The 21,605-nt window shown below is 33.9% G+C and overlaps 2 protein-coding genes across 3 annotated transcripts; both read left to right on the top strand.

Moving 5' to 3' along the window:
• The first annotated feature begins 850 nt into the window (after positions 1-850).
• Positions 851-8,426, top strand: LOC101203732 (arabinosyltransferase XEG113). 2 transcript variants are annotated; one of them, XM_031884482.1, is made up of 14 exons: positions 851-1,513; positions 2,149-2,445; positions 2,588-2,793; positions 3,247-3,352; positions 4,220-4,476; positions 4,657-4,792; positions 5,100-5,194; positions 5,284-5,337; positions 5,808-5,921; positions 6,839-6,937; positions 7,016-7,135; positions 7,669-7,755; positions 7,849-8,025; positions 8,116-8,426. In XM_031884482.1, exons 1-13 carry the CDS (start codon positions 1,330-1,332, stop codon positions 8,014-8,016), a joined length of 1,923 nt encoding a protein of 640 aa, XP_031740342.1. In that variant the 5' UTR covers positions 851-1,329; the 3' UTR covers positions 8,017-8,025; positions 8,116-8,426. The 2 variants fall into 2 exon arrangements, with proteins under 2 accessions (XP_031740342.1, XP_004142646.1); XM_004142598.3 differs by having other exon boundaries at positions 7,849-8,426.
• A 4,288-nt stretch (positions 8,427-12,714) lies between these two features.
• Positions 12,715-17,566, top strand: LOC101220288 (triacylglycerol lipase SDP1). The gene is made up of 3 exons (XM_004142661.3): positions 12,715-15,297; positions 16,024-16,167; positions 16,285-17,566. The coding sequence occupies exons 1-3, from the start codon at positions 13,879-13,881 to the stop codon at positions 17,278-17,280; spliced, it is 2,559 nt and encodes an 852-aa protein (XP_004142709.1). The 5' UTR covers positions 12,715-13,878; the 3' UTR covers positions 17,281-17,566.
• The last annotated feature ends 4,039 nt before the right edge of the window (positions 17,567-21,605 follow it).

Genomic DNA, 21,605 nt, shown 5'->3' with positions numbered 1-21,605 from the left:
GTTAGGCGACCTCCCGATTCACCTTCCACAACCACAATATAGTATTAAAGCCTAACTAGTAACTATGTCACAACTTTTGTAGATCATCTATTTAATTAGATATTGTTATTTTAAAACTCCTTTAAAAATTTTAACTAGTGAAGTCAACCGTAAACCAACAAAAACAAACCTTAATTAATTGATTTTGAATCTATACAAGTTATTTATACTACAAATCAATATAAAAGATATGAGTGAAATTAACTAGCTTAGGTCTATTAACATTGCATGTATCATGTTTAAAATATTTGTCAAAATATAATGGTAATAGCGGAGGATTAATTTGTTTCATTCATTGGGTTTGAAAATATGTTAGGCAACAAGTAATTATTTTACTATCGATACATCATATCATTAACTATTTAAACCCTCGAATTAAGTGTTTAATAACTTTGTCCAAATTCACAAGTTCACTCAACTTAAGGTGTATTTTTATTGATATTTAGTATAGGTATATATTATATATTTTTTAAATAAATAATTTATATGTAAAGTAAGCTTAGTTTAACTCATACAAAAATCTACACGTGAAAAGTTTAGTTTCTTTTTGTGTTGTTTATATAAAAAAGAAATTGAAATAAATAAACATAGTACAAACGGGCCATAACGGATTTAGTATCGTTGTGACTTCTATACATATGTCTATTCTCTTTCATCACTCACTTCAAATAATTAATTAAAATGTTTCATAAAAAGATTAAAGCAATGTGTAACTATGTCAAAATTTGATCGGAACAATTTGATGGGAAAATGTGTAATGCACCTAATACTATATATATATATATATAGCTTTGAGTATAAAAATAGAGGCAAAACAGGAGGAAATTTTGGTCAAAGGTGGCTAGGAGTGGCAGCTTCTTAGAACAATCCATCAATTTCCCAACGAACAAAACTTCACATCTCTCTCTCTCACAAAATCTCATGTATCGTAATTCGTAAAGCCATATAGATCTGCTGTCCACTACAACCAAGTTATCCCTTAAATACATATATTTTTGTTTTTTGTTTTTTTTTTGTCAATGGCAGCCTCTATGAAGCACGAACAGCAGCACGGAGAGAGTTGACTTTCCCTAGATTGAATTTGAACCCAAAAGATGGCTCACTGATTCGAATTCACAAACCCCACCAAATACCCCAAAACTCCTATTTCTTTCATCTCTCTTCTGAGAGCTGCAGCTTTTGGAGGAGGATTTGAGAGCGATGGCGATGGTTTAGGCGAGATTGGTGAGAAATTTCTTGTTGGGTATTCAAGAGTTGTAGCAATTGGAAGATTTTGAAGGGTCTGGAGAAATGGGGTTGGGTAATGGGTGCCAAGATGGAGTCAATACAAGGCCTCTGTTCTTGGTGATCTACGCGACTGTCATTGCCGGGATAGTGTTCTCATCGCTGTATGTATTTTCGGCGGTTTACTCGTCTTCAAATTCTGTTTCTGATTCCAGCTCCTGGTTTTCGTCTACTTCCTCTGAATTTACCAGTACGTGTTGTCTATTTCTTGTAGTGTAATTACACTTGACTTGATCATGTTCTTCTTATGTCACTGGGATGTATGGTAGATTGTGATTGATGATGTATAGAAATTTAGCTGATTTTCTTTCCTTCTTCGACCGCATTTCGATGGATTGGTTGACTTTATGTACTGTAAGCTAAGTTGGGTTTGCGCTTGATTGAGCCTAATCATTCAGTAATGATTTTGTTCAATTTTTATGTATCAACAATGGTGGGGTTGGAAACTCCTCTCTCTGACATTTTTGGCTAAACCCTTCTCAAAATAAACCATCAGATGCTAGTTATTGGGCTGTTACCCAACATTTTTGCTGTTCCAATCAACTTGTAAGATAAACGTTTGGTTTTGTTCATTCTTAAACTGGCCCTTCAATGCTTAATTTTGTCGTCTATTGAATTGTTGCATTGACTAATTTGTTGTATCCAATACAATATTAGCTGAAGTTTGATTTCCATAACCCAAGCCCGGTTCTCGTATATGCTTATGATGAAAAACATATTTTGGGTCTGGATGCAAGTTTTTTTTCTTTCCCTTGTGCAACTCCCTGTTCGTAATTTTATCACTAATTGGTATTGTCCTGTGTTCGGTTTGCTTTCTCTTTCTAGATTTCGATTCAACTCTTATCAAGGATCAAAGATCAGATGTGTCACAACCAAGTACAGGTCCCACTCCAGATTTCTCCAACACAGTTGTTCAAAACAAGGGGGAAAGGCCAATTTGGGAAGCTCCTAACACAAAAAATATGCCACCGCCAGAGGCTTTTAATCTAAGCAAGGAGCTAGTTCAGAAAAGGGCAAAAGATAACATAATAATAGTAACATTTGGTAACTATGCATTTATGGACTTCATCCTCAGTTGGGTTAAGCATTTGACAGATCTTGGTCTTACTAATCTTCTTGTTGGTAAGCTACTGAATTCTTATTAATATCATATTGAATGGCAACCTGCTGTCAGACTAATTAGTTTCTTTCCTTAGAATAGGAACTTGTTTGTGTACTTCATTAGTTTAAAAATATGTTTAGGAAGCTTGGGTGATTATTTCAGGTGCAATGGACACCAAACTGTTGGAAGCCTTGTATTGGAAAGGTATTCCAGTTTTTGACATGGGAAGCCATATGAGCACGGTAGATGTTGGCTGGGGATCACCTACATTTCATAAGATGGGAAGAGAAAAAGTGATTCTCATCGATTCAATTCTCCCATATGGTGTAGAGTTGTTAATGTGTGATACAGACATGGTGTGGTTAAAGGTAACTTTTGGAATTGTAATTTGGTTATTCCTTCACCATTAAGCGACATCTAATTTTTGGTTATACGTTCACTGGTTCACACTAACAACATTGACAATCTTTTGACTCATTATATTATGCCAAATTTGTTTTACTGAATACAATCTCCTCTGGTACTTACTGATAAAAACTGCCAGATCTCAATACTATAACAAGTATTTTAACTTGTCAAAACTTTTTGGATTTGTTTGGTTTATTAAAGCTTCGAATATTGATTTTATGTGGTAGAAAATTCTTGTTTTATTATTATTATTCAAATGTGGGTAGGGAGATCTTAGGGTAGGAGAAAAACAATTAGATTTTCTAGAGCTCAAAGTTCAGTTTATTTATTAAAATCCGTTGTTGGCTCATTTGAATATTTTTTAGTGCTATTATTTGAAAAATACTTACCTGATTAGTTGTTTTATGTAACAGAATCCACTCCCATATCTTGCTCGTTATCCTGCAGCAGATGTCTTAACTTCAAGTGATCAGGTTGTACCAACAGTGGTCGATGACAGGTTGGATAAATGGAACGAAGGTGAAGTATTAAATATTCTCTATTCTTCCATGACATTGATTCAACATTAATTAACTTTTCCTACGCTTAATAAAACTATGTACAAGCATGAATTTTCAATACTTTTAGGGCATGCCTCTTTGACCCCTGATTGATTATATCACAAGTTTTTAATTTTCTTCATCTTGAATCACCATTTAGGAATGGTTGTTTCACAGAAATTCTTTACAACAAGGTGTTTACGGTAATAGCTCCTTCTTGGAGCTGGATTATAATTCTGTTTTAAATTTTTTTCTTCACATGTGTTTGATGCAAGGATTAGAATGCACGTTGATATGTTTCGATATCCATAAATTGGAGGGTTTGACATTTGATATCTTTTATAAACACCCATAAAATATAAAAATATCATATATTACTCTCAATATGAATATAATTACATAATACTAATAAAAAGATTTAAACTAGTTTGAAATTAAACACAAGTTAATTATTAATTAATTTTTTGGTTCATTTACAGCGATTTTGATATATCTATGGAATTGAAATGCCAATATCGTTATAGATCTCTGTTATCATGAATCTTTATGAAATCAAGAGAACATAAGGACATTTCTTATTTGAAAATGTTGAAGTTCATTTGGATACTGCTCATGCCTATAAATTTGTAAGTTTTGCCATAATTGAACTGGTTCCATCCTCATGTCTTTAAAGACAGTTCAAACGTCATCATGGTATTGTTCTGTAGAAGTTTCAATCTTTATCTGAAGCACTATTTTTCTTTTTGGAATTTTGCTTCTTGAAATATTCTTTACTTGAATAGTCTACATTAAGTAGCATACAGTTTCTGACATTTCAATACTAAAGGGGCTAATGCTTTTGAAACAGTTACTGGTGCCTTGAATATTGGAATTTTCCACTGGCGGCCCACAGAAGCATCAAAAAAATTGGCAAAGGAGTGGAAGGAAATGCTCCTAGCTGATGACAAAATTTGGGATCAAAATGGCTTCAACGAACTTGTGCATAAGAAGTATGGACCATCTGTTGATGAAGATAGTGAACTCGTATATGCTTATGATGGCAATCTCAAGCTAGGAGTTCTGCCAGCAAGTATTTTCTGTAGTGGACACACCTACTTTGTCCAGGTAGGACCTCCACTGTTGTGTTTGGGTCTCGACACCCTATTATTATTATTCTCATCTAAACTTTGTTTTAGAGCATCTATTAGTGTTTGGGTCTCGACATCCTATTAATCATAAGACAAGCAATGTGAATGTATCCTCATCAATCTACTTAATGAGCTCACCATCAAATCACAATGGCAGGCGATGTATCAACAATTTAGATTGGAGCCATATGCAGTTCATACTACATTTCAGTATGCGGGTACTGAAGGAAAGCGCCATAGACTGCGTGAGGCCATGGTTTTCTTTGATCCTCCAGAGTACTTTGATGCACCAGGTAAATTTTTGTATGAGATTCTTGGATCATTCTTTTCAACTGCACATCAGTTTCCAAATCGTCTAAAAGGAATTGAAGAATTCAACGCATTCTTATTTTCTGTCCTCGCCTTTGAGTATTTTTATGTGCTGTTGTGATTATTCTTGTGTTACCTCTGTATGGGTCATAACAAAATCTCCTTGGAGTTGGAGTTTCTAGGAAAAATTTTCAAATTTATTTGCGGCCTCATGATCAATTGAATAGCCTTTCTCACTGTCAAAGATATTGTGTGACTTACTAATGCTTTACTTCTTGGGAAATTCTGCAGGAGGTTACCTTTCATTTAAGCCATCAATTCCTAAGAACTTAGTACTAGAAGGAGAGCATAACCTTGATACACACTTTACTCTTATTAACTACCAGGTTGTCTGTTATATAGTAATCCCAAGTTTTTATTGTATGATGCCCTGAAGTGTCCCACTTCTGAGTTTCTATTTGTTTTTTATGTTCAGATGAAACAAATAAGGACTGCGCTCGCTATTGCTTCATTATTGAATCGTACACTAGTAAGAACACTTTCTATAGACACACTTTCATTCAAATACGGTATAATGTAGAAAAGAGGAATATGTTTTGGTGAGAACAGATAGGAAAGAAAGAAGAAGACTGTCAATATCTCTTTCCCTCTCTCGAGGAACTTTTACATTATGTTCATGATCTAACCTACTAATTTCCAAGGAGATTTTGCCCACCCTGATGCTAGCTAAGCCTTTCAAGAGAAATGTTGATTTAGAATTCTGGTGACAATGAAGTCAAAGATAAAAGGGGACGATATGTAATTTAAACGTACTCATTAACTGGGAGAAATTCCTTTTACATGTCAACTAAGCAAAAAATATAGGAGGAATGAGTACTTAGTGGAATTATGTGTGTGTATAGTAAATTAAAACCACATTTGTGGATGCTCTTGTCTTTGCAAGCTACTTATGAAATTTTGTCTGTAATTTGTTCATTTTGTCTCACTCATCAACTCTAGATCATGCCTCCACTGTGGTGCCGGTTAGATAGGCTATGGTTTGGACATCCTGGAGTTCTACAAGGTTCTGTGACTCGACAACCTTTTATTTGCCCGTTGGACCATGTTTTCGAGGTACCTCCAAATTTTTTTATTAATTGAGACAATTAATATTGTCTTGATGAGCTTTCATCTATATATCTGATTCCAATTCTAATTGGATAAGTCAAGTACGCTGAGGATTTTGACTTTTATGGGGCACAGTAAAATTTATATGAGAATATTCATATTCAACTGATCTATTATGGAACCAAACATTCAACATAGGAATTAAATTGAAGTTATGCCACAAAGTCCGGGCTTTAACCTTTTGGGTCGAATCGAAACATGATGCTGAAGCTTTCTTTGTTTTTCTGGGGTTGGTAGGAAACTAGAGACCAGTAATGGACCCTCGGAAACCAATATGTAAAAAGTGATCGTATATTTACTTTTTAACTTGTAATATTCTTAACATTAAGAATTACTAAACTCAGTACGTAACAACATGAGCTTAGTTTGTACAAATGTAGGCGTATTTTTATTTATAAACAGTTTTTCTTCTGGAATTCAACAAATATGGAGACAGAATTTAACCTTTATTAGTATCTTACTCACCAAGCTATGGGACGATTGACGTCCTTTCCCTTTTTCAATACATTCAAGCTCTTTCTCTACCCCTTTTGACCAATGTGATGTCAACTACACCTGGTGGTGTCTAAGTTTGCAGTCAGTACCATACCAATTCAAGTACATTATCATCATAGGAATGGTCAGATTTTGTGCTTTAGCATATTTTTTATCTTTGAATTTTTTGAGACCATAATAACTTTAAGATGCCCAATTATCGTTTATTCATCTTGAGCCATAGATCCTAAATGAGGTGGAGAGGTACTCATGTGTACAGTCTGCCTTACATTTTCTGTAACATATGGATTAAAGTCATGCGTTTTGTCAAACAAAGAATGAACCAATATTGATTTTTATGTTTCTTCTTCATTTTTTGTGCCAAGCAGGTCAATGTGATGTTAAAAGAACTGCCAGAGGAAGAGTTTGGCCCAGGAATCGACTTTAGAGAGTATTCTTTCTTGGAAAATCCGTTGCTCCCGAAACAAGTTAGTATCACTTGGTATTAGAAACTGTCAATTTTGCTTAATTATAAGCATTTTCTGAGGAACTTTATATGTCTTTAGGTGAAAGAATCATGGCTTGATGTTCAGCTTTGTAAACAAGAAAGTGAAGGTTGTAGTGCATCAAATGATACAGTTTTACCAGGTGTCCTCAAATTTCCTAAGGGCAGCAATGAAGACACGGTAATTCACTCCCTAAAAAATTCACCCTAATTAAAAAAGATATTTGTAAGCTAGTAATATGAAGTTGCATTATGCATATTGGATATTACGAATCTTATACTTTCAACCATTTTCTTGGTGTTGCAAATCAATCATTGAGACTGGAAGTTAGAGTACTGTAGGTTTTAACTGCTATTGTGATTCTAGAACAACAGAACAGGAACATGTAGCCTGTAGATTATACATTTCATATTTTTCTGCAGCCTTAGAATAGGTTGTTTGTGTTTAGTTTGGTATATCTTTTGGAAATTTTTGGAGCCAACAATCGCTTGGGAATACAAAAACTTATCTTTATCAAAAAGGTTTGGATTTGTTAAGTTTAATTGAAAAGGCATGGAATAGGATGCTGCAATTGTGAATGTTTATCTGTTAGACTTGTTCTGGTTTCTAAGGATCTCCTGTTCCTTGTTGTATGATAGCTATATAAACCTGTAATAAGAACTCCATCTCTCCATTGGACTTGCTGTATGAGATTTTATGTTTTTCTTGTACAGTTCAAAGCAATATTTTCCACATTCAAGGATGTCAAGGTTATCCAGTTCTCTACAATGCAAGATGCCTTCCCTGGTTTCTCTGATAAGGTAACAAAACAACAACAAACCCCTTTGATTCATTTGACTAAACAGAGTTCATATCAAGTCTCATTACACATGAAATTACAATTTGATTAACAGAAAAGGGAAGAGAAGTTCAGGAACCGAGTCAAGCGTTACGTCGGCATATGGTGTTGTGTGGAGAATGCAGCTCCTGGCCACATATATTACGACATGTACTGGGATGAGAAACCCAATTGGAAACCACACCCGCCTCGAACACCCGAGGAAGATCGACCTCCTTTGTAAGGTTTAATGGTACGAGCATTTATTCAAATCTAGACGAAATGAATGACAATTTCTCAAGGTTGTTTTATTTTATTACTCATTGAGGAATTCAAACCGTAGGCTTAGTTGGGATTAATGGAGGTCGAAATCGAGTACTGGTATTATTGGAGGTCGAAGTCGAGGCTACCTTTTTAATTTATGTTCCCCCATGGATCACAGATTCACAATAGAGTCTAAGAATACAGATAGATTCAATTTAGTTCCCACTCTTTCTGAGTCATGTAAGATGGAAAAAGCTGTATCTGTAAGCTTACAAGGACGGATGATATATGTATGCTCTCCCAGTGAGGGGAAGTTTTGACTTTGTACACTCAAATAAAGAGAGGAAGTAAAATGCACAATGTTTCACAATGGATCAATGTTTTATTTTATTTGTTAGATTTTAATAACTTCTAAACGATACATGATTATATAATTAAATTTATTTCCATCCATCAATTTTAATTTACATTGATCTTATATACAACATTAAAATGGTTAGTAAACAGCTATGTTTATTGTGTTATAAAAATTTAATGTGGTGAACCATCTACTCTAATGTATTTTTATGTTTTGAGCATATTGCAAAGTTCACTGCTATAGTGGTAATTCTATCCTCGAATATTTCATTGCAAAAAACGAGTATTCAAATTGGACTCTAAAACTTACATAATTATAAAAATTGCATAAATTTAAGAGATCAATTTTCATCGTTTGAAAGTGCAATTTCGACGATTATTATAAGGATCCAATTTTAACACTTCAAATTTTAAATTGTTATAAATTTAAGACTTAAATTTGAAAACTCAATTTCTACCCTTACTACCACCATACTTTTATCTTTTGGATTATAGTGAATTAGTGGTACTTGGACTCGTAATTATTAGTAGGCTTCAAAAAACTTGACAAATCGACCAATCTAGATTACCTAACCCAAATCGTAAAGATTGGGTGAGTTACATTTTATTTTGGATTGAGTTGGGTTGCAAAATTTTTAAGAAATACGAGTTAGATTGGATAATAGAATTTAGTAATTTGTTCAATCCAACCCAATTCGATTTTAATATTATCATTGAATGAATTTAAATGTAGAGCAACTTTGTATAGAATGCTTTGGAAGGATTTGTATTCCTATTTTAAACGAATTTACATAGAATGGTTGTTGTTTGTAAGTATTATAAATTTTTTGAAAGTTGATGTAACATATTTATATGAAATCTTGTCACTGCAAAAATCCAATTTTCTAGTGAAAAATGAAAAAATAATTTAAATTATAAAAGAAAAAAAACCCAATAAATCAGCCCAAAAATATGAGTTGGATTCATCATTTCACGTTGAACCAATAGGATTAAATTTTTATCAATTTAAACTTTTAGTCCCAATTTTCCTTCTTTCTTTCAGGCCTGGCTTGCTTTGATCTCTTGGAAGACCTTGGCTTGATTGCTTACTCTTTGCTTTCCTCGTATAAATATAGGTTGTTCCCACCAAAGTTTGAAATTGTTTGGCTTGCTTAGGAATATCAATCCCTATGCCCTTTACTGCTCCGAGGGAATTGAACCGAAGGACTTGCCCTAGTTGTATATATTTCAATTCTTGACTTGGTGACCCCAAAACAGCAAGGAGCCTTAAGACCTCACAATATCATTGTCTTATGGAACCTCCCTCTTTGACTTTGAAAATATGATTTATAGTCCTTCCTCTCCTTTCAGTCGAGCCCTCCGTTAGGTGCAAAGAATATTGCGTGAGAGAAGTCCCACTATTTTCTTTCTCAATATTCTTTTCACTCTCCTGCTCCGTGGGAATTGAACCAAATCCAATTAAATAGTGGGACTGATTTTGATCCCCATATTAAGCTACAGAGCTCCTATAAGACAGGGATATTGATTGAATCATATTAAGCTACAGATGCCCAAAGAATATTGCGAGGAAGCAGGTTCTTTACAGCTTTTACTGAAAGGCTAGCTTTCCTACTCGTTAATGATAGTAAGAAGCAGAGGCGAGCAACTTTTGAAAGATATGGAAAAAGCGTAGGATAGGCTTTCCTCTTTATAGTACCAATTTAACTCCAACGGAGTGGAGTAGTTCAGACTCCATAAAAGAATATGTTCGAAATCTCCTATATTCTTTCGTTCGGATTGCTCGAACTTCTTCTTCTCCCTGTCCTGTCTTCCTTTCGGATTGTTCGAACTTCTTCTTCCTTCCTCTTCTGAAACCTTCCACTAGGCTTTCTCTTGTTGGACTTTTATTCCTATTTCACTTTCTTCCTTTCTAGTTTTTCTAGTTGATAGGCCCTTGTTCATTTTTTATAATAATCATGAAAAAATTCTTTCCACTTCTCCAGCAACTCTTCTTTTTCCACAACAAGATTGCTCCTACGGAGACTCCTACTTCAGGGGGTCACCCCTCTCGTCGTATGCTAATAAGCTGCTTAAAAGAGCCTTTTCCCTCAACCGTTGGTCGAGCCCTTTCTATTTCCGAATCCTTAATGAGGAAGAATGCCAGATCTCATACTTGGTAGGGATTTTGCTCCGACTAACTGAAAATGAGCTTCCTAAACCAGATAATTCAAGAGTGGAGGATCGCCAAATTAATGGATAAGGCTCACTAGCGAATGAGAATCCCTTTTTTGGTCTACCCTTGCATTGGCACCTTGTTCATTCGTTGAAGCCGAGAACGCACCCCCACGTAGCGATAAGGTAAAAAGACAATGCTAAGCAAGCCCCATAGAAAAGGTGGTTCAACCCTACTGATCTAGTGGCAAGGGCTAAGGGTCTGCTGCCTGGGAATTCCCTTGCTTATATTCAAAAGGGTAAATCAGACAGCCCCTATAGGCTTTCTAAGAAATTTCAGTCAAACCCCCATAAAGACATAATATCGTCAGTCTGTCCATATACTTCTTCTTCTTGTCTTTTATTAGGCACAAGTCGGTCGGCATGGCATCGATGATGAAGGCTGACAAGCATGATTGACCAGAACTAGAGTCTCGGATTTGATATTCAACCTTCCATCTAGAAAAAGATAAGACGATAGAGTTTGCAATAATCAGCCAGAAGAGTCCTACGTAGCTTAATTTAATGAAGCCTACGACTGAGTTCATTCTCCTGAAAAAGAAGGAATCCCACCCCGCAGTTCCATCAAGAACAAGGTTCATTCATCCAACCGAGTAGTTTATTTGACTGATGTATTAAAATGTTATCAATGATGTTTGGACCAAAGTGGGATAGGTAGACGGTTAGAATGTTAAGTGAAAGAACTTAATATTTCGAAGTAATAGAAAGACGTTATAAATGATCGAGTGTTAAAATGTTTAGAATGGATTGAGGGAAAAATTGTTAGCTTTTATTGGGATGTGTGCCTTGTAGGTGTCCCACGGGATCACCAATTTTTATGCATCCTTTGGGAGCATTAGACTGATATGTGTTTCTGCAGAACGAACACTAGACTGAAATGTACGTCCTTTGGGCGTTAGACTAATACGTGTATCCTACGGGATCACAAGACTGTGACTGTGCAGAGTATCCCAATAGGATGTTAACAATTTATTTTCCCCTGACGGACCAGTAGTGGGTCCTTTACTGAGTATTCTTATACTCACCCCTTTATGTTTTATTTTTCTAATAAAGGTGGCAAACCGACGAGGGGCACAAAGGAAGCGTGATTGCCATAGAGAATATGTTATTGTTGCTTCCCCTTTATATTTTTTTGTCATTTTTTTTTGTTTAAAACATTGTGATGGAACTGAGCTTACGAACTATTATTTTGGTAAAAAAAGTACTTTTAAAGTTTCAGAACGTTTGAAACCGGGCCCGACTAAATTCTTTTGTTTTTTTTTCCTCGATTGTATATTTTCAAAAGTCTTATATTTTATTTTGTATCAATCAAAGTCTTTTGTCAAAAATTAACGATTTCGACTTAGTTAGAAAAGTTGGATCGTTACATGTATATTTGATGAATTAATAATATGAAGAATATATATTTGCTTATTAATTGATTAGATTACTATTTATTTTGGCCTATAAGAATCTGTGTACTAAATAATAGAGGATATTAGAAAATAAATTTTAGAAGTGATCTAAAGTGGTAGTATCTTAAAATTTAAAAAGTGAAAACATGGGTAAAAATTGAGGTTAATATATATTGGTTGGTTTTGAGAGAATATCAAAAGGTTTTTTTTTCTTTTTCCTTTTTAATAAAAAGAATAAAAAGAATAAAAAATTAAAAAGTAAACTTGAAACTCTAACCAAATAAATAGTGAAACATATAATTATAACATGTTTTTCACCAATCTCGGAATACGGATGCATATGAACGTGGGAATCAATCCTATGCATATGATTCCAACTATTTTTCTACGATTCATATGTATTGCAATACCATAACCAATTGATTCAACTCATTATTAATGATTTAATTAATTGATGCCTCCCCTCAACAATAATATATTAGTAAACCCAAATAAATTAAATTCAACAACGTTAATCAGTTTCAGGCCGTTGTGAGATGCATCACTCATAGTTTTTCACTTTTTTTTTTTTAATCAATTATTGAATTTATGTCAGTTTTTTGTTTATGGGTAGAATTTATGATTATGTAAGATTGGGAAAGATTAGATCCTCTCTCCTCGTTTTTTTTTTTTGTTTTAGTTTGGATTTTGATTAAATAATTGGCCAAAAACAAAAAGGAAGAGAGAAAAAATAAAGAAAAAACAAAAAAGTAGTAGCGGTTACGATGACAAATTTCAATTGGAGGATACACAATTCCCTCAATATGCTACGGAAACATTGTTGAACTTGAGAAACGAAAACCAAGGATGGAGCCAATTCTAATCTCTTTGGGAAACCCATTCAGAAGTTTGTTTGTTTATATGGGAAATCTCCAAATTCAGAGATGATTCAACCATATTTTCTCAAACAAATCCTTTTCCTTTATACTCATCACCATCTTCTTGCTTCCTCTATCGAATCTTCTTCAACCCGTCAAAATTGCTGATTCAGACTCCTCGCGATATTCTATTCTATTGTCACCATTATCATCATCGTTATCTTCTTCACGTTTCCCAATAAACCCTCTCTCTATTTGGGCCCTCACTTTCACATTTTCTTTTCCAAATACCACTTCGCTTTTCTTTTTCTTTTTTTTTCTCTTCTTCTTCGTTTCTTTGCCTTCCCTTTTCGATCACCGGCTTCTTTTCTGTTTTGCTGATTGTTTTGGCGGTCCTGTTCTTTTGTTTTCTGTCGGCTCTTTCGTGGGTTTTGAGGTTTATTCATTTGGTGTAACGGGTTTTCTTATTTGGGGATGTTGTTTCTAGGTTTTCAAAGATTGTGACAGGTTGGTTGGTGAGTTTTGCAATTTGAAGGTTGATTGATATGTTGGGGTTGCTTGTACGTTTTGACGAGTTAAATTTGGTTTTCGTAATGGGGTTCCTTTGGAATTGAGAATATCATTGTTGTTGTACAAGATCAGATTGAGGAATTCCTTGCTATATTCAGGTTTCCTTTTGACATTTTCATTGTTCTTCTTCTCTTTTGATGGCCATTTTTTCTATTTCTCTTACTAATTTATTCTGAAGAGCTGAAGAATTTAGTGTTCTGTTGAATTTGAAGCAATTTTAGGTGATTCCTGCATTCTTAATTCCTTTGGGGATCTGTTTTTGTTCCCATTGATCATAGCTATAGCTATTGTATTTCAGTTCGTGGAATTGAATCCTTTTTAGTTGACTTGTTGTGCCATATACTTTTTTATTCTTGTAACATATTCCATTCTTTGTGTCACTCTTATAGCCTCAGAGAACTTTTTAGAGTCTATTAGTTTGTAAGTGATTGATTTCAGATCCTTTTAAGAATTATGGAAATTAGTAATGAGGCTAGTGTTGGCTCCTTTTCTATCGGGCCTTCAACCATTGTTGGTCGAACAATTGCTTTTAGGATTCTATTTTGCAAATCGGTGTTGCAATTGAGGCACCAACTATTTCGTGTATTGCTAAATGTCATATATAGATTTAAGGCTCTTGTTGCACCCATATTATCATGGATACATCCTAGAAATCCACAAGGGATATTGGCAATGGTGACGATTATTGCTTTTTTGTTGAAACGGTACACTAATGTCAAAGAAAGGGCTGAACTGGCTTACCGTAGGAAGTTTTGGAGAAACATGATGAGATCTGCTTTGACCTATGAGGAGTGGGCTCATGCTGCCAAAATGCTTGATAAAGAGACTCCAAAATTGAATGAGTCGAACCTCTATGATGAAGAGTTGGTGAGGAACAAGCTTCAAGAGCTACGTCACCGTCGCCAAGAGGGATCTCTTAGAGATATTATATTTTGGATGAGAGCTGATCTTTTCCGAAATCTTGGCAATATGTGCAATCCTGAATTACACAAGGGTAGGCTTCAAATTCCCAAACTCATTAAGGAGTACATAAATGAGGTTTCAACTCAGTTGAGATTAGTTTGTGACTCGGATTCAGAGGAATTATTATTGGAAGAGAAGCTCTCATTCTTGCATGAAACGAGGCATGCATTCGGAAGAACTGCCCTTCTCTTAAGTGGAGGTGCTTCACTTGGAGCTTTTCATACAGGAGTGGTCAAAACTCTGGTAGAGCATAAACTTTTGCCTAGAATTATTGCTGGTTCTAGTGTGGGATCCATCATGTGTGCTGTTGTTGCCACTAGGTCTTGGCCTGAGCTACAGAGCTTCTTTGAGGATTCTTGGCATTCGTTACAGTTTTTTGACCAGTTGGGCGGTATTTTTACTGTGGTAAGAAGGGTAATGATACAAGGTGCGGTTCATGAGATACGACAATTACAAATGATGCTAAGGCAGCTTACTAGCAACCTAACTTTCCAGGAAGCTTATGACATGACAGGTAGAATTCTTGGGATAACGGTATGTTCCCCGAGGAAGCATGAGCCACCTAGATGTCTTAACTACTTAACATCACCTCATGTTGTGATATGGAGTGCTGTGACGGCATCTTGTGCATTCCCTGGCCTTTTTGAGGCACAAGAATTAATGGCCAAGAACAGAAGTGGAGAGATTGTTCCCTATCATCCGCCGTTTAATTTGGATCCTGAGGAGGGTTCAGGCACATCAGCACGTCGGTGGAGAGATGGAAGCTTGGAGATTGATTTACCAATGATTCAACTGAAAGAATTGTTCAATGTTAACCATTTTATTGTCAGTCAGGCAAATCCCCATATTGCGCCATTATTACGAATGAAAGAATTCATCAGAGCTTGTGGTGGAAATTTTGCCGCCAAGGTATGCCTACCTATACTGCTGAATCTTGTTTTGTATTTGTTAGTAATATATAATTAAATTTGCCTTCAACCACTAGTTTAAGCTTTTGGGTGAATTGGTAGTTTAATTCGGTGTCAGAGCAGGTGATCGAGTGTTCATGCCCCTGCATTTTTGTTTCCTCTCCAATTAAAATTGATTTCCACTTGTTGGGCATTTCAAATATTTCAAGCCCACAAGTGAGGTGTTTTGTTAGTGATATATCATTAAATTTGCCTTCAACCATTAGTTTAAGCTTTTAGGTGAATTGGTAGTTTATTTTTTCTGATTACTGGCTTCTAATGTTTGTGCTTACGTTGAATGTCCGAAAACAAGTATGCTAATTATTTATTTTCTTTTGCATTAATTTAAAAGAAATACTACATAGTAACTGTTGAAAAGGAATGGTTTGTTTTCTGATTCTCATGAGCTGCTTGGACATTTAGTTGAAGATATCTGTCAGAATACATTGGCTACTTTACTTATGTTTTCATTGCCTGCTGTGGTTCTCTTGGTCTCTTTCTCTCACCATTCATCATTTTTATAGATAGATAAGATAGAAGCATAGGCACTTCGCCATTTTAGAAGTGTTTGTACTTTATAGAAGATAAGTTTTCATAGTCCCGCCATTTGGTTTTATGTACAATTTATCTGTTCAATCATTTTTCATTCTCATGGTTTAAGTTTTCATGGCATATCTGGGTCATGTAGCTCGCTCATCTTGCTGAAATGGAGGTAAAGCATAGATGCAACCAGGTTTTGGAACTTGGCTTTCCATTGGGAGGAATCGCAAAGCTTTTTGCTCAAGATTGGGAAGGAGATGTCACCGTAGTCATGCCTGCTACTCTTGCTCAGGTATTTTCATTGCCTCCATAACCAAGCATTTGAACATTTCAATCTTTATACTTACTAGCATAACCAAGTTTGAACAAAAAATGTGTTATTATTGCTAAGGAACTATTTTTGTTACAGTACTCGAAAATTATACAGAATCCCACGCATTTGGATCTTCAGAAGTCGGCCAACCAAGGTAGGAGGTGCACCTGGGAGAAGCTGTCAGCAATAAAAGCCAATTGTGGGATTGAGCTTGCTCTAGATGAATGTGTTGCAATTCTCAACCATATGCGGAGGTTAAAAAGGAGTGCTGAAAGGGCGGCTGCTGCTGCTGCCGCTACTGCCTCACATGGCCCTCCGATCCCAGTCAAGTTCAGTGCTGCGAGAAGAATTCCCTCCTGGAACTGCATTGCACGAGAAAACTCAACTGGTTCTCTTGAAGAAGAATACCTTACTGATATTACTTTGACACACAATCAAGGTTCTGGTGGATCAATAGGTGCAGGATCCTCTGGTAGAATGTTGCGAACTCACCGCAGTATATTTGATGGTAGCGATAGCGAATCGGAAAATATTGATTTGAATACTTGGACTAGATCTGGTGGGCCATTAATGAGGACAGCATCAGCTAACAAGTTTATAGACTTTGTTCAGAATTTGGATCTTGATGACCTCAACAGAGGTTTGGTAGCTAATTCCAATGTGGTTCAGACAGTTGGTGGTAGTCAGAATTCTCAGAGTCCCCGAACCATGTCAGAGCGGAGTTCAGAGAGCCCAGATTTTGACGCTCGGGAGCTTAGCACTCGTGTTTCTTCGAGCATTCTTTTAACTGAAGGAGACTTTTTGCAACCTGAAAGAATACCAAATGGGATCGTGTTCAACGTCGTAAAGAAGGAAGATTTGACTTTGACTAGTAGGAGTCACGATTCAGAAACTCAAAACAGTGAAGTTGAATGCTTGCAAGTTGACCGTTCGGAACAGTATGTTGATGCCAGTTCAGCATCTGATTATGACGGCAATGAAGAAGATGCTACGCCAAAGGGCTTCTTACAAGAATCATTGCCCGTAAACAATTCGGTGAATCATTCTGAGGAGCAACAGGATGGGCATGATCGCATTTCCATGGATTCTTAATCTCATTCAAAGTAGGAGATGGGAAGAACAAAGGACTTGATAGAAATTTTGCTAATCACACTGAAAAATATACAAAGTAGTTTTGAGGAATTTGATAGTGAAATTGTGTGTATATGCAGAAGTGGTTGCTAGGACTGTCATTGATGTATGGTAGCCATATTTACTATATTTCTCAAGTACATAGGCCTACAGAAGTAATTTCAAATCAATTGTTTCACAAAATGTACTTCAAAGTAATTGCAAATCAATTGTTTCATAGATCAATTATTTACAGAAATTCTGATAATTCCTTGACTGGTTCTATCAATGAGCCATTCTTAGTCAGGTGGCTTATATCTTCAACCCTCAAAAGGACTTGTTTCTTTTGTTTCTATGCTTGAAATTTAACATCTTCAACATTTTGAACCATTCAAATCAACTAAATCAAAACGATTTTCACTACCATTTTTAGTGTGTAAGGTCTTGAAGCACTTGCCAGTTGCCAGTGAAGTGGTTGCCAAAAGAAATGAATTGTGATCACTAAATGTGATTCAATATGCTCTTCATAGTCAAACTTGAAAAGGACTCACAATTTGCTCACCTTTTTTTTCTCTTTCCTATTTTCTTTTTATTCACCTTTTTTTTTTTGTTCATTATTATTGAAATGAATAAGTGCACTTTGCACTATCAAACATTGTAGTTGATCCATCAAGATGTTAAAGTGTAAAATGTTTCCCACCTATGTAGATTACCTAAAAATATATATATATATATATATATATATATATATATAGCTTTTACATGTGGTTATTCTAGAAGACAACTACTTAAACTAGAACAACTTTTTGTTATATATCAAATTTATTACTCAATGTAGATAATATTTTCAATGATAAACTCAAACTTTTAAAGTGATTTTGTACAGAATTTAAACTGATTTTAAAACGTGTATAACAACTTGTTTTTATAACTTTTAATGCAGTAATTTGTAAGTTGTTGACCTGAAATCACTTGCATATCAATCAAAAAGAAAATTGAATTAAAGTTGTAATGGCTTGTAACGAAATTTCCATTTAGAAACCTATCATACTGAATAAAACTATTAGATTTCTTTATTTAGAGTTCATATAAATATTATTAGACACGATCCATATCCACATACTTCAATACTTGAACAATTAAATATGTAACCTATCCATCAAGTTGTCTATTTTTCTTTCAATACCTAAATTTATTTAAGTTAGATTAATTATTTTGAAAACTTTAAATATTGGTTTGAAAGTGTGTGTCATCCCCAAGTCAAAATATTTTGTTTCTATTCTCTCAACTTTTGTTCATTTCATTTGAATTTTCCAAAATTCACATGGCTTATTTAAGGCCTAATTTGAAATTGTTGTAACTTTAATTTAAAATAATTGATAATCATTGTGTTTTAGTCAACTGTCAAATCAAGAAAAACAACGTTTAGTAAATTACAACTTTAAACCTCACCAATTTGCTACATTATTGGAGTGTACATAATGCTTAATAGAGGCCCCCCACAAGCTTATAATTCAAAATTTGAATTCAGATTCCACCATTCACCTCACCAATATGTTTGCTTTGATTCGTCTTCAAACCATGCATATCCAACTAGGAGCGGTGTTTCTTTGATATCATCTATAATGACCTAACCTTTGTAAAGAATTGAGAGTAAAACACAAAGTTCATGTGAGGAAAACAAAACAACCTTTATTTATTGGAACTAAAACTTTTCAGAAACATATGAATGAAAACAACATAGATTATATAATGCCTAATATAAGATTTAAAATTACTTATATAAACTAATTATATTGTCACCAATTCTTTTGTTATCAATCATTTAACAAATATTTCATGCATTTGTAGGTGAAGAGTAGGTCACAAGCATAAGGAAATTTATGAATGGGTCATGGATAAAAAAAAAAAAAGAATTCCAATTAATTTTTTTCAATATTTTTATATTTAGATTTTAAATTAACACAATAAGAAAAAAGGACACATAGTTAACCAATACAAAAAGTGTTATATATACAACCAAAATTGAAAAAGAAAAAAAAAAAGGATTGAAATCTTAATTAAAGTTATCCCAAAAGTTTAAAAATTGAAGTTTGGAGATAAAAGTATAAAGGTTCAATGAATAGGTTGAAATGAGAAGAGGAAGAGGGAGTTAGTTGGAGAAGTGAAATGATAACACAATTAATTGTATGGAGTGTTTCTTGGAAACTTACAAACAAGATTTTAAAAATGGTTTTGTTTTGTTTTGTGTTTTATGATGATACATTCGCTTTGGATCAACACATTGCCATGCGAAGTTGATATCATTGTTGCTTTCTCCTTGGATTTGGAATCCACCTAACTCTTGCTTTCTTTTCTTTTCTTTTTCTCACTTTTTTTTTTTTTTAAAGTTCAAATTAAACATCAATCTATTCTTCAATTTTGAGTTTTATTATGTTAATTATTTCCTATACTTTAATCTATGTACTTCCAATTATTCTTTTTTTTTTTAAAAAAAAATTGTTACTCATACTATTTTACTTGGGTAAAAAGTTATTATTATTATTTAGACCAATCTAAGTGAAAGTTAACTTTTGGAGTAACTAAATTTAAGATCATTTAATTTATTGAACAATTGAAATCAAGTTAACTATATGATATTAATTATAACATTTTTTTCTTCAATTTAAAATTTACGTGTGGTAGTGTACATGGAAGTTGAAATTTTAAATCAAATATCCTATAAACTGGAAATTTTATCATCTTTTCTTCTTTTTAGGAATAAATTTGTGGTTGTAGCAGCTAATCTTGACCCGAGTTAGAAACCCACGAGTTTGAAGTAACTAGACCTAACTCTACTTTTCATAAAAGTACCAAATTGACGTAGTGATGTTCAATATTGGAGTTTATGAACTTGAATGATACAGTATGTTTTGGATGAAAACAAAGTTTTAATTTAGTTATAATTTTAGAGTGTTTTAAAGTTTTATGGAATAGAGAAACGGAATCTCCTACAATTTGAATCACTCATCAAAAGTTGAAGAAGTTATAGCAAAACAAGATTTGGAAGCAAAATCCTACGTAATAAATGGTGTGATACATATGGACCAATTAGAGGTCACAATTTTTTCTTCTCATTATTTATAGCCATTATATTTTTCTTCCCTTAATTTACCATTATATTCATTCCATTCATAAATTTTTATTCTTCAATCTAAATTTGTACGTTTCAACTATTTTTCAATTTAACCCACAGTTCGTATATGGAGTTGAAGAGTTTTTATATGATAATGGACAAAATGTGAGTAAATGACTAGGAAAAACATAAAATCATGGATCTTTGAAATTTCAAATCAAATAATAATAAAGTCATTACAATAAGGAATTGATATATTATTATTTGATTTAGATATAATGAATTAATGATTATCAATGTGTTCTTGGAGGTTTCCATTGACAAGGCTACAAAAGTTGTTCTTCTTTCCTTTTCTCTATCTCTTCATTGTTTTGCTTATATTTCTGTATGAGATCACACAACACTTAAAACAATGAGTGGTTATATATACATCTTAAGTTTGAGTGTATTGATGATATTACTTATGAATTTAAGTCAATATTTTGATGCCTTCCTGGAATTGTTGAACACTATACTTTTCAATGTTTTTATGCTTAATTATTATGGGAATGACCCTCAATGCTTGTTAAATTAAATGTTCAATTTGAAAGATTGCATGTCTAATTGGAACTACAACATTGAATTGCTATTAACCTATCATGCAAATAGTTAGGAGATCAATAGTAAAAATTGATAATGACCAGAAAATAGTTGTGATGCATCTTAATTCAATTTCAAGAAGTTAGTTTTCATTAAGATTGTACAAGAACATCTTATTTTTTCTATATAATAATGAGGATCAAAGTTTCTGGACTTAAGCATTAGGTTCAAACTAAATTCCATGAAATATCAACATATTGATCAATGAATTAAGTAATGGATTCATCATCCTAGAACATTTCTTTATTGAATTTCTTTCCAATTTATCTTCTTCCTCAAATTGACTTATAACCATACTTAAACCAATTTCCAATTTACTTAGTTAAAACTATTTTAGTTCTAAAATAACTAAGAATAAACCAAAAAAGTGATCCCTCAAAACAATCATCCCTATCTTACATTGTTTTATTACTACTTTGGCCACGTACATGTACTTGTGTGTTACACATCAACATCAAGCCCATATAGAAGAGTTGAAGCATTTTATCGTGAATTTTCTCATTTCAATTTAGATTTTTGAACTGTTCGTTTTTGGATTAGCTTCAAATGTGTT

Source organism: Cucumis sativus, chromosome 4 (assembly GCF_000004075.3).
Source record: "Cucumis sativus cultivar 9930 chromosome 4, Cucumber_9930_V3, whole genome shotgun sequence".
In the NCBI taxonomy this organism is placed as follows: Eukaryota; Viridiplantae; Streptophyta; class Magnoliopsida; order Cucurbitales; family Cucurbitaceae; genus Cucumis; species Cucumis sativus.
Note: the sequence above shows the minus strand (reverse complement) of the source record. Positions and strands in the feature narration are given on the sequence as shown.

Coding starts and splice junctions, on each gene's coding strand:
- LOC101203732 (XM_031884482.1), top strand. CDS start 1,330: ATGGGGTTGGGTAATGGGTGCCAAGATGGAGTCAATACAAGGCCTCTG. Junction 1,514..2,148: donor TACTTCCTCTGAATTTACCA/GTACGTGTTGTC, acceptor TTCTCTTTCTAG/ATTTCGATTCAACTCTTATC. Junction 6,938..7,015: donor ATCCGTTGCTCCCGAAACAA/GTTAGTATCACT, acceptor ATATGTCTTTAG/GTGAAAGAATCATGGCTTGA.
- LOC101220288 (XM_004142661.3), top strand. CDS start 13,879: ATGGAAATTAGTAATGAGGCTAGTGTTGGCTCCTTTTCTATCGGGCCT. Junction 15,298..16,023: donor GTGGAAATTTTGCCGCCAAG/GTATGCCTACCT, acceptor TGGGTCATGTAG/CTCGCTCATCTTGCTGAAAT. Junction 16,168..16,284: donor TGCCTGCTACTCTTGCTCAG/GTATTTTCATTG, acceptor TTTTTGTTACAG/TACTCGAAAATTATACAGAA.